We start from the raw sequence: 21,308 nt of genomic DNA on the forward strand, positions 1-21,308 counted from the left end.
TTTTTCTCAGAATTCTGACTTTTTTCTCAGAATTCTGAGATTAAAGTCAGAATTCTGACTTTTTTCTCAGAATTCTGAGATTAAAGTCAGAATTGTGACTTCAATCTCAGAATTGTGACTTTAATCTCAGAATTCTAAGAAAAAAGTCAGAACTCTGAGAAAAAAGTCAGAATTCTGACATTAAAGTCAGAATTCTGACATTTTTCCCATACTATACTGAAATAAAATAAAAAAAATAATCAGTTATCTTTTTTTTTTTCTTTTCAGTGGCCCTAATCCTCTTCCGTATGTTGGTCCCCACAAGTACCTATGAGTCCCCAAAATGTAGCATATTCCTAGGAATTTGTCCCCACCAGGTATTAAAGACATGGCGACACGCACACACACACACACACAAGCAAACAAGTCTGATGAGTCCCTGAACTAAAACCTTGTTTAGCAACACTTCTAGGCAGTGAAACCACATGTTTTCTGTAATGATCAGGAAATGTTCAGACTTCTGCACCTGCTGACAGAAAGTGTTGGTTCATGTTCATGAGCAAGGCACTTTGTCTAGGACGTTTTTTTTATTTTTGTAAATAAAAAAATAAATAAAAAAAACTTTTAAAAAAATCAACATTTGACCAAATGATCATTTATTAAACTTGTATTAGTACTTTTTTTCAGCTTTGTATTATTTGAATTACTAGTGTGAATGCATCATTTTATTTAATCGAAGGGTATGCTGGTATGTAAATTTTTAAGCACAACTTTATGTTAGTAATGCTCTTATGTGGCCTTCATCTAAATTTTCTAAAAAGGTGTATTTTCAACTAGCAGCAAACACTTCTGATTTAGCAGTTTCCTTCTGTCCCAATGTTTAGGCTTTGGTTTACTTTGGTTTGATTTTTGATTGTTAAAAGCTTTGCTCAAGGTTCCATCTCTAAGTAGCATTATTGATTTTCCCTTAATACAGAGATTCTTCTTGCAGGATGTGCTTTAATCGTACGAGTAACGGGACCAGGAGCATGACTAAAGTTACAAATGAGGATTTATTGCAGATTAAAAGGGTGCTATCATAATGTTAGTATCATCATAAGCAAACGGATTTCTAGAGTCACTGCCATCTTGTTTCAGAGCTTAATATTAAAGTTAATAAACATGCATTTGGTTTTCATTAAATCTCTGAGCAATTTCATCAGCTGGCCTTTGACTGAACCATTTTAACACCTCAGTTCCTTTCTACAGTACTTTTCCTGCTGTGCAAGTCACCGTCGTCCTATTGATGATCAAGTTCAGTTGCAGCTTCAAACTCTGCCTCCCCCTTCCTAATACCCTTTTATACAGCTGATATATGTAAGCAGATGTAGGGTTCCCAGGTCCTGCAGTTGTAAAAAGCCCTCCTCAAATCATTGAAGCTTTCTCACCATAACTGACAGCTGTAATGTTATCTATATTTTGATATATATGTGAGAATTCCTTCAAAATATTAAGATTACACATTTTCAATTTCCTGAGCAGGACTGAACATTTTTAGTCTCAAAAATCCTAATACTTGCACACAACCCTTCTACTTTCTATTTCTTCAAATAATTTCAAAATAAATATGTCTTGCAAAGATACTTCCCCCCTTTATGGATCAAACATGGATTTATTTTACTTTGTCTTCCTTCTTGTGGATCTGATAATATATCAAGTTGGTAGAAAATTGCATCAGACTTCATATCTAGTGTAACAAGTAATAATGGACTGAAGTTTCTCCCACTTTTTCAATTTTACGTTATCTTTTAAAAAAAAGCACAATTCTTCTTTAGAACTTTTGGGGGGGAAAAGCCACTTTTTTATATATAGCCTGAATATGAATTAAAAGAAGAAAATCTGTTAGCACAAACTGACTGAATCTTTGGCATTTATGCTCTTTAATATTGAAGCATGTCATACAGACCCAGCTGTGTCCACATTTTGTTAGGACATGACAAAACCGCCGCAGTCTCTTTACCTTTTCCTTCAGGTCGGGTCTTTTCACAGGGGATTGTCAGACTCACTTCAACAATGAACACAAAGCAGAGGAGAAACAGAACAGTTTCCTACTGTTTAACCATTTCAAAGAAAATCTAAGAAAAAAAGCAAAAGTCCAATGAGAAAAAACAAAAGAAGACATTCTTGTTTCTCACCAAATCATCTGCTGTTTATGGCTTTATGAAGAAAACACGCAGTGATCATTCCTGCTGGATCACCGCTGCAACTCAATACATTCACACAGATATGTTTCAAATAAAGAAAATCTTTCATTTTAGTCAGAAGAAAACCAGACAGGGCAGGGATGGTGTCATTCACAAACAGCCAATCAATGATTGTCAACAGAGAATATACATGGAGACGCACTGCCGGGATAAAGCAGGTAATTCACCTAACAGGAGAGATTCTTGATCCAGGAAAAATAACATCAAGATAAGAGAACAAACCACTGAAATCCACGGTGTGGTTTTCAGCTTCTCCTCGGCTGCAGGCCTTCGACTGTTTTCTTGTTTCAAACATCACCAGAAGCCTATTTTAAACTGAACCTCTCCTGAAACAAGGCTGAGAGAGTTCAGCAGGAAGCCACGCTGGATGAACATACGGTTCATATTTTACAGCTTCTACATTTTTGACTCATTTAGAGACAGAAAATAAATAAATAGCTTGAGCTGTGGCAGTGAGGGGGGTCAGTTATTCACTGTTCTCTTTGGGGATATCTTCAGTTCGATTGGCACTCAGTTCAGACTCGTCTTCCGTCTGGTCTTTGCTGACCTCCTGACTCTCCACCGTTCCATAGCCCACCTTCTCCCCATTCAGCAGGGGCTCCTCCTCCACCTGCAGCCCATCTCTTTCCTCTACCTCCTCTAGCTTGCGCAGGATAATGGGAAGCTTTGCATCCGTGTCGCTGTTTTCCAGCAAAGCAATGTCACTCTCCTCGAAGTGTGGCAGCGGAGCACCTTCCTCCAGCTTTTTCTGGAAGTGAAGTCGTTTCTCCCGACCGCTGGCTGACACTTTTTCCAGGATCTGCTTCTCAGCCAGGCGGAGCTGCACCGCCAAACGGGAGTGAAGGGAGAGATCCGGTTTCTCCAAAAAAGATCGATCATCCTGGAAGATAGGAGGCACAGCGAACAGGATTAACTAGAATATAAAATATAAATTAACCCAAATCAGCTCCTGAACACTGAGCTGATAATCAACATTTCTGGGCAGGGCTATAACTTTCATGGATGACCCAACAGGTAAACTCTTATACCATAAACTTCCCATTTCTATTGACATTTTCAAGAAAAGTCTAAAGCACAATTTTTCCGATTCTTTTGTTCCCACATAAATCAAGTACATTTTCAGGTTCTTTATAACCTGTTTCCAACCTGCAGGAAGTCCGTCTGATTGCAGACATTTAATCACAGCAGGTAAGCAGGCTGATGACAAACAGCAGCTGCAAATAAAATTTTCTGAGATCATTTTTGACATGAATGTGAGGCCACATAGAAGGGAGAAGCCTGACCTTACAGAGGTCAGGTCTATTTTGACTTTTTTTTTTTCATTAAAAAGGTTAAACTACAGAAGTATTAAAAAAAAGGACAGAAATGAAACCTTGTTGCCAACGAGCAAAACACTACATGTAATAAAGGGATGTGCCCATTTCTAGAATTTAACTGTAAAACAGGTAGAAAATCCATGCACCTTCTTCAATTTGCCATACTTTGCATTGGGATCATGAATACTTTTGCAAAGCCCTCTAGCTACAATTAGGAGAAAAATCAGAGCAAACATACAAGAAAAAAAAATACTAATATATAGTGATTAGAACTAGATTAGAATACTAAGGTAAATCAGTCTGACGTTGGTAAGAGCAGCAGCTCAGTGTTAAAGAGACCCGATGATGATGCGTTTTACTGACAGAGCGAAGCGTGCATCATCACAGATCAACTGGCATACATAGCAACCATTCATCAAGAGCAGGTAACTTTTCAAGAAACTAATGTAACTAAGCTGATTAATCCCTCTGTCTTTGTAAAGGTTCGTATTTAGAAGCTGGATGTAATTGTGACTGTGACCCCAGTTCCTGCTGACTGACCTCTGATGTGGTCTTGTAGGTTTTCAGCAGCAGAGAAGCTCGGTTCTCTAGGAAAGTCCACAGTTTGATCTCATTCTCCCAGCTGACGGGGAACTCGCTGTTCCCCAGAGTGAAGATCTTGTTGATAGCTCCATCTCCGAGCAGGTAGTCCTTTAGTTCCTCTGAAATTAGGGAAAAAGGGAGGATTTCATTACCTTTTAATCCAAGATTTATAAACAAACCCAAGAGAACCAGTAAAAAGAAAAAAACACTCATCAGATAAACAGTAGCCACAACTAAATGGCAGCAAACTAAATTCCAAAGCAGTAGCTCCATAACACCATGGAATCATCCCAGTTTAAGCCTCTGTCACACTGGGCTCATTCCCCTTGACCTGAATGCAGGATCACTGCTGATGGAGGATGAAAGTGGAGAACAGCAGTGTCCCAGTTGTGTGAAGACACTTCTCCGTCATTTCACATCTGCTAAGATATGTTGGCACACTTATATGCATGCAGAGGACGATACTATCTCACATCCAGTTCCAAAGGCATCTGAGTTTTTCCACCCCTTTTTTTTTTTTTTAAATTAACATGCAACAGAAATGAGAATAATATATCATGCAGGATGGTGGGTATACGTCCTGCAATAGAGGAGGCGGCTGCGGCCTTGTGCGACGGGGGATTTATGACATTGCTGCCTTTCTGCATACACGCCGATGAATATTGCAAACCCCACAGTGGATTGTTCCTTCCAAACATCTGGTGGCATGCCTTGATCAATTAACCAACTTAGGAAGGGACGCGGCGTTGCTGGTCCCTTGCGAATGTTCTTCCACCTCATATCTGTCTCTCGTGGAGGAAACAGTCGCTTGGAGACGATCTCAGGGAAGCAGTGGGATATGAGGCAGGTTTTATTGGTTGTGAGCAGATTTCCAGCTCCTGGTTAGATGGGTGATGCCCTGCAGCTGTTATTCAACAATGTGTTTGTGTGTATCCGTGTTTCTTACCTTCTGTCATACAGAAGACTCTCAGGAAGGCCAGAAGCTGAGCAGATATCGGGGGCTCGTTACAGTGCAGCGCAAAGACGCAGGAGCTGGAAATAAAACATCATCAGTCACAAACATAAACTTGGTGTGAGGGAGAAAAAAAAAAAAAACCACGCTGGCCCTAAAGGACAGAAATGCGCTGATGCATCAGCGATCAGTTCAGACCCGTCCTCCTTATGGATTGCCCGTGGATCTTATAAGGTTGTCAGCACTATTCCTAAATCAAGCATAATTTCCCAAATCATCCACACACTAAACCTTTGAAACATGCTGGTGTCGTGAAAATCTCACACTCACTGGCCACTCTATTAGGTGCACCAATTTCACTGTTAATCAACATTTAACAGGTAAACAATTAACATTTAACCAAACAAATCATATGGCAGCAAAAAAGCAAAAAACAAAAAAACTTGGGCATCTAGATAAAATCAATTCAAAGCAAGCATTAAAGTGAAACTCACCCCAAAATGAGTTTTTTTTTGCACTTTAACTGTAAAGTGTGTCTATTTGCTGCTATTTCAACACTAGTATACATTTTGCTTTTACAATCTCTTTGTGATTATTTTAGTTCTGCAATATCTGTTTCAGTTTCAGTGCTGCCCTAAGTGGTTAAACGTCTACTATTGTTGATGAATTCCTGTAGGTTCATGCTGGTACAGCCCATATCACAGATACAGGCAGTTATCATCACAGCCCTGCGTTCGGTTAGGATTAAAACCCACATTTGCCCCTTGTTGTGATTTACCATTTCCTTTCAGGCATTGTTAAATCAGTGTCTTGAAGCAAATGGTTTGAACTAATAAGGCTATAACCACTGGGCTCTACGGAACCTCAGCTTTACAAAGGGGTGAAAAATCCTCTACCTCAAAATGTCCATCTCTAGGATAACTTCAAGAACCAAGAAAGACACACAGTAGCTCAAATAACCACTGAGTAAGTAAAATAATGCTAATATGAAAGATAGCGTGATCAGTAAAGGGCAAAAATGTGTTAGTAGAAATAAATATTTCATGGAGCTTAGGTCAAAGTTTTCCAGCAATGTGTATAAATCTGGAAATTCACTAAAACCAAAATTGTTATTGTTCATCGACAGAACAAATAAAACAGCGAACAAACAGATTCTGGTCAGTTCTGGTTGTTTCTATTAAAAGATCCATCAGTACCATCCTGCAGTTTTTCTTCTTTCCTTCAATCTTTGAGAACTTTTTTATCCTACCGCAGAGATCTGTCCTAAGAGGTGTCTGATAATAGCAGCCACTCAACCCTGACTTCAACATCGATCTGCCAGCAAATCTAGCAGTTTAATCAAGTGCTGGTGCAACAAGGGGAATTGTTTCACTTAATTTCTACTGTTCACATTCAGAGCGTCATCAATAAGAGATTAAAGGCTTCTGATTAAAAATGTAGAGAAGGCTGCATAAAATTACGAGGCTAATGATAAAATGATTAAGCTTCTTGGTGATGAAAGTGTTGGGGTGGATGACAAATTGGGGGAGGAGAGAAATAAAGTAGATCTGTTGCAACATTTAACTTATATTCTCCAGCTATGGTAAAGTGGTGTTTAATTGGATGAAATAAGAGACTGTTAGAAAAGAGGCTGGTGGCGGCCTGAAGCCCCCTGGGACCCATATTACAGGTTTTCCAGGAGTGGCCAAGGAAGACTTACGACGGGATGCCGGCCCGTGCCAGGACCTCGGCCTTCATGGCGTAGAGACGCTCACTCTTACTGACGCCGAGCTTGATCTTCACTCTGTCGTGAGCATTGTCTTGAAAGAAGAAGCCGTTGTGGATGACAAACTCTGCATTGGACCGCGTCCCGTAGAAGATATAAATCTAAAAGTAGAGAAAAATCTCATACATATATATATACATATATATTTATATATATAAATAAATGTTAAGGCACATTATTCTAGTCAAATATTTGAAAATTGTTTCATTAATTATCAAATAGTAATTATGTTTCTCATACTTCTACTCAATCTGTTCTGACTAAATCTGTTTGTGGTAAAGAGTTTACCATTTGTGTGCTCTGGCCCCTCACCTGTTCGTTCTCCTTGTAGTCTTGCAGAGCCACACATTCACAGCGATCATCCTCCAAGTTGTAGCCTGTAGTTATCTGGAGGAGGACAGAATTATTCTAAACACATTTATTTTCTACTAAATAAAACTGCTACACGTGATGGTTTTGCTTCCAGACTCAACTTTGAGCCTCCAGAACTGATAAAACTTCTAAACAATAGAAGGTTCAGGTTTTCCTCACCCCACTATCTGCTTTATTTATCCATGCATGAAACTAACTGGGAGAACAGTTAACAACAAAAGAAGACTAGAAAAAGCAAATAGTGTTTGCTTGAATTAGCATCTCTGTCAACATTAAAAAGATACTATTAAATTGAATATGGTGCCATAACAGGTCTTAGATGCTTCTAGTTCAATAAATTGGTCCATTTTTTATTTTTTGTAACTGCGTTAGAAAGCCGCAAGGCGATGCTAATCAATTGGTTTCGTTTAGGGCTGAACGATTTTGACAAAAAAATCGAAATTGAAATGATTTTCAACCAATATTATGACTTTATTGTGATTTCCTTTGCAAAAAGCACAAGCATTTCAAAGTTTTACTCCAAAGTTTTTTTCCTGACCCTGAAAGCCTGCTTGTCCAGAATCCAGTGTTGCAGGATTTTACTGTAACATTTGCATGAAAAAGTTCTACTATAATGAACAGATCTAGGTGCTAGCTGCAACTCGCTGTTCCCTTCTGTGCGACAGCATACTGACTTTAATCATTTTACTGCCACCTAAAGGGCTGGAGGGAGACATTTAGTGTCTTACCCTTGCAAAATGTATTTAAATTGCAATTATATTGCAAATGCAATTAATTGCCCAGCCCTAGTTTCTGTGGTATAAATGCTTTATAACCGGATCATTTATTTAGGATTAAAATCACAGTTTTCCATTACAATGACCTGAATAAGAGGAAATACATCAAGATTTAATTGAAATAAACCCTTCTGTCTCTGATTATGAAATCTTTCATTTTAGAGGAATCATACAAATTCATTGATGAAGACTGAATCGACAGGCTGTGGTTGCTCAATATCAGGCTTACCAACAGACCATTTTGCACTATGAAGGCTAAACATGACCTTGACAGTACATGGCCTCTGCTAAAAAGGGCTGCAAATCTTTTTTTTCCTCCCTTTTTTATATTAACGGTCAAAATTGCCCAACAATGTTTTCATTACCAGTCCATTTGTATGGTTACACATGTCCCACAGAGGAATGAGAGCCAGGGTGACCTGGCCTCCATCCTCAGTTGGGATCTGGTTCTGGCGCGTCATCACTGACGATACCGCCCACCTGTGGTACACAGCAGAGATGTGAAAAATGAAATGTTACCCATTAACGGTAGGAAATAAATAAGTTAGGAACCTAAAATGTGCCGTTGTGGAAGTTTACATTAACAACACACACTGACCTGTAGTCGTCAAACGTGAAGCTGTCCTTCAGGGGCAGCTTGCTAGCAGCTGGATGAGTCTGGGGATGCAGGAAAGAGGAAAAAAGAAAAACACAAATCAGTCCAAGGATTTCATTATGCAGGTATGCTGGAGGGGGGCTGCCTGACAGGGAAGCCTAACAAGAAGGACTGGGAGTAGGGGGCCACTACTGGTGTGTGTGTGAAGGTGTGTGTGTGGTCTGTACGTGCAGCGTGACACTCGACCCCCCACATACATCACTGTCAACTTAATTTGTTGTGGCCAGCAGCCGTCATAAATCTGCCTCATCAATTTGGGCATGAATATGTGTGTGTGTGTTTCTGAAAGAGTTTGCGTGTGTTCACCAATGTCACTAGTTCCTCCATTTAAAGCCACAGCCGCCACTGACCAAAAGTCATGTTTAGACTGTCCTAGTTAAATGTAAAAAATAAAAAAGACAGATATCCTGTTTATAAATGGTACAGATTTGACAAAGATCAGAATGGAAATCCTTTTAATGCAAAATTTTACACAGCAAGGCCACCAGTCCGTACAGGGTTTGTTTTGGCCAATTGTTGAAGCAAACATTTCAAGGTGCAAAACCGTATGTGGTCATCGTTAATGTTAGACAATACTATTGGACAAGAAGATTCAATTCAGATTCTAAAATACTTTATCAATCCAAAACGGAAATTAAATGTTGCAGTAACTCATAAGGGGTTCGGGATCAGATGATTGTTTCCACATTAGGGATAGAACGGTTTATGAAAACCGTCCGAACCGTTCGGTTCGACTGTCTCGGTTCGATTTGCGTGTGTTGCATTCGGTTCATGCACTGCTCCTTTTTCTCATAGGGGAAGCGTGTACACTCCAGAGCAGAAGGTGGCGGTACTGAGGCCAAAGCCAACCACCAGTAGTAAACAAGAAGAAGAAGCGAAGCAGCGTAGCCGGGTGTAGCAGAAAAAAATCAGTTGTTGTGGAGAATTGTGTGGGTATGGCAAGTGGGAAAGAACAGGAGTTGGAAGACGCGCCAGCAGCACTTTATAGGTCTGCTGTATGGGACCACTTTGCATTTAGAGTGACCTACGATGACGGCGGAAAGAAAGTTGTGCATAAAAGTGCAACAGTGTTCAAGCATTGTGCAACATGTTTTGTTTATGCTAACAGCAACACAACCAACATGTCAGGCTAACAATCAACATACTGTATACCGAACCAAAAACCGTGACCAACGAACTGAACCATGGATTTTGTGAACCGTTCCACCCCTATTCCACATCGTGCAACAAAACAGCTAAGCAGTAAATAAAGCCTGACTAGGAAGCCTGTATTCCGCCAATACAAAATTTAAAAGTTCTTGTACTCTACTTGTTTACCTGTCTTTTACAATAATTTCATGTAATGAAGAAAGAGACAAGAGTTAAATTCTAAATACAGCGGGTCAGCAGAAGTCCGAGAACAGCAACAAAGGTTTCTCAAATCATCCTCCCGCAGCACAGCGCTGCATAAACCCAAGGTCTGCAGGTCCAACCCTCAGAAAAACACCTTTAACCAGGATATAGAGGATTTAAGAAAATAACAGAAGGTCCGTGCAGTGGAAAATAGGCCTTATATCTGGAAAAATAGGGCTGGATAAATCAGCATCTGTGTTTATATCACCTGTTTGAATTAGCAGAGTTCCCCCCACTCCAAACCAGCAGCACAAAGGAACACATACATATCTGCACAATGGACTTGACAAGACAAGGAGCATCACAAACAGTCTTCATCCCCCCCTTTTTTGTCTGAAGTTCCTCCGTTCTCGCCCCCTCCCTCTTCCTCCTCAGATGACCGGGCTGGAAAATTAGCTTGTCACTTTGGTTTTGAATTTAACTGACCTGAATGTACCATGTTCTGTGGCCTCCCCGCCCCCCAATCTCCTGGTTCTGTCTGTATCTGCCCAGCGTTTTGGATCTGTAAATGACTGGCTGAACAGACTGATCCATGTCAACGTGTTCAGAAAGACCAAACCAACCTTCTACACTATACCCCGCCGACTGCAGAGAGAGGTGGCTGAACAACACAGCTCAGTATTACTATTGTGGAGATTTTACTATGAACCAAGGTTTAATAGTTTTGAATTTCTGTTTTTAATTAAGTTTTTACTTCAGATTTTTTGACTTTCTGATTTGAAAATGCTTAGTTTCAGTTTAAAATTTCTTAATTTAAGTTATAGTTTCAGTCTTTAATGTAATACGAATTACATACCAGGGGCAAGCCAAAAAAAAAAAAGGCATAGAAATGAAATCCAAGATAAGGACAGATCGCTGCAACAACACAAATGATCTGACTGCTGTAGCTGCCATCTGCTGGCATAATGCAGAACAGCGGAAAAAAAAACAAAAGCAAAAACGGCTACCAAAACATATATTTCATATTAATGAATTTTGATTTAGATACAAACAAAAACTAAGAACATTTTCTCCTAAAATTAATTTCTTTTTTATTTTAGTTTTTGTTATTTTGTCAGTTTTAGTTAAAAATAACCTTGCTAAGAACTATAAAGGCCGGTAAAGTTTGGTCAGGCTGGTGTTGTACCCTCTGAGAACAAAAGTGCATGTAGGGTGAAGCCTGCAGCTCTGAGAATATCTGATTTGACTTTTAGAATTTAACAACAAAATCTCCAGCTTCACTTGATCATGACCCAGTGGAAAGTGCTGCAATCCTGTTTGGCAATGTGTTCCTCCTCCTGTTACTATACGTGTATATTTCACTACAGTTATAATACCAGAATATTTCACTATTTAAGTGTACTGTGGTATTTTGGCTATTATAAAGGTGGATAAAGAAGTAATACCGCCTTAGAAAAATATTATGCTGAAACATGTTAACTGGAAGCGGAAAGACAAACTTCAGAAAACAAACAGAAGCAGATCTAACTGGACATAAGAGAACCCACAAGAATGTTTGACATATACCATCAGTCAGACAGTCTTTAAATGAAACACTAGCAAGCCCACCAAAATGTTTGAAGCCATAGTGAATGAAACCTATGTTACGTCTCTACTCTCAGAAATGGAGCCCAGAAAACAAATTAAAAGCTTGGGCTGCACAATCAAAGGTAAACATGTAATATAACCTGATAATGATGAATGCTGAAGTAAAGATCTTACCTGCAATAAATAAACAAATAAAGCATCATTGTATTTCTGCTGTAAGTATACTGATAATTTCAATACTTATATCTCAAAAACACAAAAGCTGACGTTTTTTTACATTAAAAAAGGTCCTTGGTAGTTTTGTTATAGTTTCTGATTGACTCTAATGCAGCATTATATTTTAAAACTCTTTATTCTGGTGCCATTAAACACAGAGGAATAGAATAGCTCAAACAAATGCTCCTAAATTATTATCCAACAGCTATTGCAGTTTGTCTGGTTTTTCTGTACAGTTATAATTCAACAGGAATACATTTGTGATTTCCTGTGCAGCAGCCCCAATCAAATCTTCTTAAAAGGCTCTGAATTACTCCGATTAGATTGTTATAAAATGTCACCAGTCTTTTCAGGCAGAAAGCAAAATATTTTTTTTTCTATTTAAGGAACGTTTTATGGTATCAAATAAAAACGGATCCAACCGAAACTTTTTCCTATTGGATACCGACACACAGCTTCTCCAAACTCTTGACAGTTCAGTAGTTTATCTCCTTTAAGATACAAATAAGAATACAGTTCTTGTAACTTAGACACACTGATGCTCTTTTATCAGTTGAAATCCAAAAACAAAGCTATAAAAATTATACATCAAGTCTTTTGTAAAATATCAAATCCATTTTTAATGCCTGAGGTGTTTATAGTGCTACTGTTTTTGTTTTCTGTCTCACTTGTGATGAATTTTTAAAGCCATGAATGAAAAAAGAACTCTTTAAACTTTAAATCTTGGAAATAGGAGTGTGGCGTTGAAGAACTTTGAGAATATGTTCTGTAACATTTATAAAGAGAATGTCAACAACAGTGGTAAAATAAGCATTAAAGGTCTTGTATTATTATCTAAACTATTCCACACAGCCATTTTTGTAATCATTTGTGGTGATGAGTTGCAGCTCTTTACTCCCTAATCTGAGCCTCTTGTGTGGCCCAGAGAAAAACCTTCAAAAGGTTAACTATTGATTCCAAAAGATGTCCTAAAAATGTGAGGAGGATTTAAAACCATGTTCCGTCCTTTCTTAAATGTTTTCCGATCTACTGTAATAACGACACTTAAAATTCAGAAAAGGTGGCTTCGGTCTCTCTGTGTAGATCATTCCATATTGTGACTAGATTGACTGGACATGATCAGTTGATTCTTTCAAGAATGGGACGTCCAGCCATCAAACTATGGATGTTCAATCTGGAACAGAGAGTAGATACATAGACTCTCCTTTGGTGCAAAACATGTAAACGTAAGCCTTTAGTAGATTTTTTTTTTTTCCCAACTTAAGTTTCATATTAAAAATCACATGCATTGCTTTTGAAAACTAGGTCTGATTTTAATCATTTCCTCTGGGAGGTGATGTTAATTCAAAGGGCAATGTAATTCAAGCTGTGGAACATAAAGAAATAATTTTTAACAAACAATGACAAACAAACAATACAACAAACTAAATGTTCACAGCTAATGCTATTAAATAGTGAGCTGGTTTATCATTTAGGAGTACAAAACCAAAAAGTGATGAACTGATGTCACACTGAGCTCTGAAGGCCGTAGGAGTGGACGACTTAAAAAAAAAAAAAAAAAAAGCTTTTTGCAAAAGTTAAATCTTCATAAACAAAAAAAAAAATTCCATTGATAGATTTTATCTATCAATCACTCCGCCTATGTGAAAGGCCATCTGGAGTGCATAAAAAGCAAACAGAGATTGTTGAGGCAAAGCCAGTATTTTCTACAACAAATGAGGCCCGACCTGCTACATGAGTCAGACTGCTGAAAACATAAAGTCTTCACTAGAGAGCCGAGCATCAGGGCTGACCTTTCCTCCACCCAGAATTTAACATGCCTAGGGTCGGGAAAAGGGTAGTTAACATCTCTGCAGAATCCACACATTCTGGAATAACTGACAATTGTATCTTCAGGTTGTTCCTCCAGCATGAAATTTTTTTAAAGACAAGCCACAAGAGAGAGTTTGCTTAGAATCAGCATTGCGCATATTTTCTCTAATTTAACCCCATTCTCTGTTTTAATGCCGTTTACATTATTATAGATTATATATAAATAATGCATATTACAGAAATACAGATTTATATAAAAAGGCTGTACATAGAGAAATGGAGTGGAGTTGATGTTTCTTATTTAGCGTCACAACATGGCAAATAAAGCTGAATCTAAATTAGAAACTAAGAGAGAAATGGTCAGCCTTATTTTCTAATGTTATGTATAAAGAAAACAGGCTGAACTTATCCCCTGCCTATTAACCATCCAACAGAGAACATCAGTGGTGGCAGCATGATTCAAATGTGTACAGCTTTTTCTATCAAACCCCAAAGGACTCAAGCTTTTGTACCACCAAACATGCACAAACTAAGTGCTGTTTACTTTTGTTAACCGATACGACAATTCCTGCAATGGACTGGCGACCTGTCCAGGGTATACCCTGACTCTCGCCCATTGACTGCTGGAGCAGTCAATGGGCACCAATCAGGACAAGCGTGTCAGATAATGGATGGATGGATGGATATGACAATTCCTTTTTGTTAAAAATCCTAAATCGGGGTTGATTAGTTCAAAGAATAGAATAGAATTCAACTTTTATTGTCATTCCACTGTCACAAGTACAGAGCAACGAAATGAATTCTCTGCATTTAACCCATCCCCTTGGGGAGCAGTGGACTGCCATTGTGAGGCGCCCGGGGAGCAGTGTGGGGTTAAGGGTCTTGCTCAGGGACCCAGAGTGGCAGTCTGTGGGAGTGGGGGATCGAACTCACAACCTCAGGATTCAAAGCCCAATGCCCTAACCACTAGGCCGCCACTCCCCAGACATGGCTTAGTGAAGGCAATGGCTTCTACAAGAATCTGGGTGGTTTCTTTATTGAAACCTTTAAAACTGAAAAAAGACCAATCTCAGATCATACATTAGGTTTCTGGGAGGGAGAGAGTAACCAAAATCTGATTTATTATTGATCTTTAAATGTTAGTTTTCAGCAGAAACAAAAAGTCAAACTGTTTTGCTATTGCTTTGATAAAAGTGTCCAACTTCCAAAAGAAGAGCTGTGAAGAGATCTGACCAAAGCATGTTTAGATTATGAATAAAAAGAAGAAAATAAAAAAACAACAACACTAATCCCTCTTTTTAATCCATTATCCGTCATCAGGGCCTGTTATATGTCACCTCTTCAGAAATGCATGGATTATGCATCTTAAGGATGCAGGAAGAAAGTAATGAATTTTGTTTTAAGAGGTTTATACACAAATTTAAAATATCTTAACATAATTTAACTACAGCCATGATGGTGAAAAATGCAGGTTTTTCTAATATGATACACAAAGCTCTGTAAAGGTCTAATGTCTCCCCCTGCTGGGTGTTAGAGAGTGTAACAGCTACAAAATTAATTCACACCTGACAGCAGATATTTTCTTTAAAAAACAACAATGGGCGTGCTTTGGTGGCGCAGTGGTTAGCACACACCACCCATGTATGGAGGCCTTAGTCACTGGGCCACTAGAGTAAAAACTCAAAAAAAAAAATATAACATTCTTGGACTTATCCTTCATACCATTCATTCTGTTCAACTGAAATACAAAAAAACTGTTTTCCTGCTTTCAAGATGACAGGATTGGCTTTAAATCGTTTTATTTTCATAATCCACCAAGCAGCCACATATAAAACCAATAAACCAGTTAAAACCTCATCTGTACACAAAAGTTTAATGTCTGGTTACCTGCAATAGTTTGTAGAAGTAAGCATACTGCCGCGCAGTGTTCTTGTACTGGCTCAGGACATCCTGCACCGCCTGCGTACCCAGCAGCAGCTGCACATCATCCTGCTGGTAGTACAGCGGCGTGTCGTACTCCTGGGGCAGACTGCGGATGTATGGCAGCCAGAAAGAAGACGGGTTGGCCCGCTCGCACAGCAAGTGCAGCGCCAGCGTCACGTTCCCCATAGCCTGCATGATCCGGTCCTGACCATACAGAGGACCTGAGACACACGGGGTCAAAGAGGCAGTTGGAAGGGTCAACAATAAGATCGACATTGTGGCTTCAACATTTAACTAATACTGTAAGACACCGGCTTAGGTGTTTTCTTTTCTAAACATTAACCATCCTTGAGCTCAGCAACATTTTACATCAAAAGAAAAGAAGAACATTTGCAGTTTGAAAAGAATCACAAATTCCCTCGTGTCGTTTCTGAAAGACCAACAAAAATAAAAAGTCACTTAACAGTCCTTAACCCTGACAAACATATATTTACAGCAATACAGCAAACTGTCGTCAAACGTCACCTGGAGTAGATAAACTGCTCTACATATGATTTAATATCAGATTTAACCAGCCGGTTTATATAGATCTCAGGGGTTTTTCAGGGTAGTGAACAAGTAGCATCATGCAGGGCTTTACTCTTGGTTTGTTTTTTTTGTTTACCAAGAGCACAATTGTCCAAATGAATAAAAAAATTAGGAGAACAGAAAATATGGAGGGGCACTATGATTTTTCAAAAATAGTACTATTTTTTTTTCTTATTTTCAGGATAATAATTCATGTTTTGTGAGGCTGTTTTTTTTTTAATGGGGGTTTCTAGTAAGAAAGAAAATGACCTGCCTGCTTCTGTCCTTTGCAATATGTACAGAACATGAGGTTGTCCTCAAACTCAAACCAAGGGAAGAGTTGGATCCAATCTGATTTAAACTTGCAAACCTTGCCAGCAGTGTCACTAATGCTAGTGCTATCGCTAGCTGAGGTATCTCTTCTGGCTTGATGTTGTCATTTCTCCCAGTCATTACACTACTTAGTGTCATTTGCACTACTTTCTAAATTTCAGCCAGTTCCTTCTTTTCCTGTTTTCCATTAGTGAACAGACCAAATAGTTAGTGAAGCAGTAACCCTCTCCCCTCCCCCGAGGAAGCTGCATGATTCCTGTCCGACGCCATAAAACCTACCGCTGGGTTAAACCGCATAACTCATCCACATAAAATCGAGATGCCTTCTTTGTCTTACTTAAGACTTATTTGTTATCTTTGCTGAAATCAAAGTTGAGCTTCAGAATGAGATAATTGTATTTAACTCAACTGAAAGAATGAGAGTAATCATTACTGTAGCTCATCTTCACATGTCTGCAGCCGTGGAAAACTGCTACTCTTCTTCAAGGATTAAAGATGTAAAGAGGATTTTCGCGAATTTTTGAAAGATCCGCCCTCTCCTTTTAAAAAAAATAAAAAAATGCACATGCAAAACACCGTACCCGCTCCCAATGGAGAACATCTATTAAACACGTGCAAGAGCATCCACGAGCCCATTTCCCCTCGTGCACACAGTGTTTAAAAGTTGCCGTTTGCATTTACTTTCCAAAAGATTTGTAATTTTTCTACTATGTCAGACTCACCACTGGGGGAAATGGGGACAAGCATGTACGACAACGTTATGTAAACATATCACCAGAATGACTGACATTTAGGAGGACCACTTATTTTGGTGATCCACTCTGAAAAATGATTGAGCTAGTGTTGTAAATCAGACGACAGCAGACAGTGAAGGAGAGAGAGCAGGAGACGGGATAGGAATCCACTGGCTCAGGAGGAAAAAGTTCTGTGCTTTTATGTGATGTCACAGTCTCCATTAACACAGAAAAAAAGTCACTAGATATTGGAAAAAAGGCAGCTAGAATGATCTGAAAACTCACTAAATATAAGCTGGAACCACTGTTGTGCTAATTAGGTTTCACTGCAGGAAATTTGTAAGGCAACCGTGACGTCTCATAACAAGTTTCCCTTCACAAAATTACCATTTGAATTTTCAGAAATTCCTTCTCCTTATTTTTTTTTATAAAAACAAATACTTTAAGCCAGCAAGGCTTAAATGAAAGGGGTGAAATCTGTACTCAAACTTGTACTTATTTATTTCTTTCTTCATCTATTCTTAGGCACAAATGCAATTAAAACCCTTGAACCATTCAGCCCTGTCATGAAGAATGGAAAGTGGCAAGAAAAAAGACCTATTGTTGAACAAAGCTTTAAGAACCATTTAATCTGTGTGATAAAAACACATTCTGAGAAAAATACTTCATATTACCCTGAACATAGTTTTCCTATAAAACATGTTGCCAGCTATAAGAATTATTTTCTTCATTATGGATATGGAAGCCGTTTAGAGCTAATAGAATAAGAATGGGACTAAATGCAATCCTAGGAAAAAGAATTAAAAAAATAAACAATTGGAGGCTGTAAAAGAACTGAGATGTGAGAGCTGACATGACTCTAAGCACACAGCCAGAGCTGCAATGGATCAGTTTAGTGTTAGAATGGTCTATTCAGAGTCCAGATCTAAATCCAGTTTATGAACTGATTCATGTCCAAGCTTGAGTGTTTTAACTAATAAAAAGTGCAAAAACTCTTAATGAGCAAAGCTGGTAGATAAACATCATCATCTGCTTGCTGTTATAACTGTTGCAAAAGGCAGTTCTTTAATGTACGGACTTATTAAAACATTAGATGTTCTCATTGTATATACAAAAATAAAGTAGGAACCCTAGTATATTTTGACTACTTTACATTTATGCACAAATTTCTGGTGAATCATATAAAATTCAAAGGTGTAACCGTCATAGCAGAGGCACTTTCCATTCTCCATCATAATGGAGAATGGACATTATGATGGAGAATTATGTCCATTGTCTACAGTTAGTCTAAAGTTAGAAGTAAAAATACTTCTAACTGTATATTTATGCTTCTTTTACTCACCAAGCAGAGAATTCTGGGCTGACTCTACAGTCATTAGCATCTTCCTTGGAATCCACAGGAACAGCTCCTCTGCCTGTCGGTTAAAAACACGTACACAATGAAATGAGCCCAACAATTGTGGTGTCTGTATTTTTATTTTTTTTATAAACTAAACATTTATCTGATGAAATGTCCCTTAAACTCCCACCTTGATGTCTCTGGTGGCTTGCAGGCCATAGCCTTCTGTACCAAAGTTGGCCACGGCAAAACCGTCACAGGATGCCCCGTTCTCCTGAGCCCAGGACATCAAATCGGGGAAGTAATCCTCCCTGTTGCCTTCGAACACCGTTGACAAACCTGAATACGGGAGAGAAAAACAAAACTTAATTTTATAATCTCTAAAAGAAAGGTGTTTAGGAGAAGTTATGTTGAACGCACCCTTTTGTTTCTTTCTGATCTTCTCCACCAAACTTCTGATCTGGATGTACTCATCCCACTCTTTACCAGCAGAGGGTGCTGCACTGCTGCATTCTGGGAAAACATGTTTCAATTAGTGAGGATAAACTCATTTATTAAGGAGGAAAGGAATTAAAGTTCAAAAGAGTGAACATACTCTGGAGAAGTTCAGAGATGAGGTTCATCATCTCCTTTGGGGAAATGACAGTGTTGGCTCCAGAGCCAGACTTCTGAGTCTTCACCCGGCTCTTCTTTCCCATGGTGCTGGATGGACGACTTAACAACAGGAAAACACTGTCACACAACAGAGAGTCACTTTTGTGTCCGTTTAAGTCCATAATAAAGTTGAAGAAAAACTTGTGCTCTGAGAAGGTTGCAAGTACCCGGTTCGATCCCTACAGCCTGCACTCTGGATTCCTGAGCAACACCCTTAACCCCACACTGCTCTCCTGGCGTCGCACAATGGCAGCTCACTGCTCCCCAAAGGGGACGGGTTAAATGCAGAGGGCGAATTTCTCAGTTGTGAGATCAATAAAGTTCAATTTCTATTTCTTTTCTATTTTTTTTTACTTTTATTTCACTCAAAGAGCACAGACCTTTGCCAAGTAACAAGTTTTGCTTTATATTTTGAGCTACACCTATTGCTAAACTGCTTGTTTCCTCCATAAATCGCTATCTCACAATGTTTAAAAAATCCGTACAATAAAAAAAACTTTTTAAATGGTATCTGAAAAATGATATGGATCATCACTACAAATATAATGGATTGTGCCTTAGCTTAAGGTACACCTCTGGTAATAAAATAAATAAATAAATTATTAAAATCTATTAATCCTGTAAACAGACAGACAATCATACACACTCTTCTAAGACATAACCTCCTTGGCAGAGGGAACAAAAATCTAATAAACTGAAGCTTTACACCTTTATCAGCATTATAAGAAGAGTTATAATTCAGTTGCCATTTTATTCCCTCACTTCAAAAATGAAGAAGTTTCAAAAGAAGAAACAGAAAAGTCGCTTCATAAAAAAAAAAACCACCCCCTAGTTTCCACAACTTTAAGTTCTACCCTGAGGAGCCATGATTTCTGCTTCATTAGACAGCAATGCATCTAAAAACAGTTCCAGCATCGTTAAGGGTTAATAGAATTGGTATGTTATGGGTTTAAGAAGCCATGAAAAGGATCACTTTAAGTTTTGTGATTGCATCCTTAATAGGGATAAGTCCAGAAATTTCAATGCGTATTAAGCCGCCTTCAAGAACAAATCTTTTTAAAATTCCAAAGCAACAGTTGATAGAGGATGTTGGCGCTGCAACTGGACTGACACGACCACAGTACTGATAGATGACTGATGGTCCCAATTGGAGATTCCAAAAAAAGTTAGAAAACAAGCCACTGGTCTATGTTTCCAAGTTTGAAAACCATATTGCTCCCCATTTGAGAATTTAGATGCTTAAAAAATAAATAAAAAAACACTTAATGCTGGATACATTTACAGGGTTTATAAACGCATGAGCAACTCTAATTTAATGCTATTTAATGCTCTTTAAATGCTCTTAGATATAGTTTTAATGCCTTCAACAAGTACCCATGACTCTCATATATACACGGCAAATTCCCTCTTCATTTACAGTCTGCAGGCTGCAATTCGTCGATTTCCAGCCACTTCTGTTGAAATTCGCATTTTCCCCATTCCCCAGCTTTTTCTCCACCTCGAGTTCTTTTCCGAACATATGGCTTTACGATCAACCGGAAGCAGTTCTGAGCAAATATGCAAATATATCGCGATATAATATTTTGCAACATATTCGCATATATATATATATATATATATATATATAGTTTAATAAACTGTTTTTATAAACTTGTTTTTCTAACTAAAGCATTTTAAATGCCAAAATAATCACATTTAATGAATTTTAATGCTAATTTAGGCCTTAATTAAAAAAATTATTTAATAACTTTTAATGATTTTAATGACCTGCGGAAACCTTGATTTAGATGGGGTTCAATGGATATTTTTTTGTAGCTTAACATCAGTTTAGGTCAGAGGTCATGGATTAGCGGACAGCGCTCCAGATCCGGACCACCCTGCTGGCTAATCCAGACCCAACCTGATTTAAAACATTTATAGATTTATGCATGTTGTCCGACGACAGAGTCTAACCCCGAAATCCCACATCCTCTGTCTCCGCTCCCCCGACTGTGCTGCAGACCTCCTGCGCAAAGCAAGGCCTACAGCCTACGCTGTTCCTCCCATCTTGCTCCTCTCCGACTTCCTCTGAGAGCATGCACTAAATTATTATTAAATTCAGGAGCAAAACATGCAGAGATGAACACTTAATTTAATATGACAAAAAAAATCCCAACAGTCATCCAGGCAGC

At 38.6% G+C, this 21,308-nt stretch overlaps 1 protein-coding gene across 3 annotated transcripts in view; it reads right to left on the reverse strand.

The window, feature by feature from the left end:
- Positions 1–1,809: 1,809 nt before the first annotated feature.
- The window catches only part of setd3 (SET domain containing 3), a 22,100-nt gene continuing 2,601 nt past the window's right edge, over positions 1,810–21,308 (reverse strand). For 2 of the 3 annotated variants that reach the window (XM_015404257.1, XM_015404255.1), the window contains exons 2-13: positions 19,079–19,197; positions 18,904–18,996; positions 18,674–18,822; positions 18,487–18,559; positions 15,475–15,731; positions 8,584–8,642; positions 8,351–8,465; positions 7,150–7,224; positions 6,772–6,938; positions 5,067–5,152; positions 4,079–4,239; positions 1,810–3,102 (exon numbers count right to left, since the gene is read on the reverse strand). In XM_015404257.1, the coding sequence (XP_015259743.1) occupies positions 2,689–3,102; positions 4,079–4,239; positions 5,067–5,152; positions 6,772–6,938; positions 7,150–7,224; positions 8,351–8,465; positions 8,584–8,642; positions 15,475–15,731; positions 18,487–18,559; positions 18,674–18,822; positions 18,904–18,996; positions 19,079–19,181 (1,752 nt within the window). In that variant the 5' untranslated portion in view covers positions 19,182–19,197 and the 3' untranslated portion in view covers positions 1,810–2,688. Of the gene's footprint in view, positions 3,103–4,078; positions 4,240–5,066; positions 5,153–6,771; positions 6,939–7,149; positions 7,225–8,350; positions 8,466–8,583; positions 8,643–15,474; positions 15,732–18,486; positions 18,560–18,673; positions 18,823–18,903; positions 18,997–19,078; positions 19,216–21,308 lie in introns of all 3 variants that reach the window. The other variant, XM_015404256.1, reaches the window with a different exon arrangement.

The sequence above is a fragment of the Cyprinodon variegatus genome, unplaced genomic scaffold, assembly GCF_000732505.1.
Source record: "Cyprinodon variegatus isolate N-32 unplaced genomic scaffold, C_variegatus-1.0 Scaffold1678, whole genome shotgun sequence".
Classification (NCBI taxonomy): domain Eukaryota; kingdom Metazoa; phylum Chordata; class Actinopteri; order Cyprinodontiformes; family Cyprinodontidae; genus Cyprinodon; species Cyprinodon variegatus.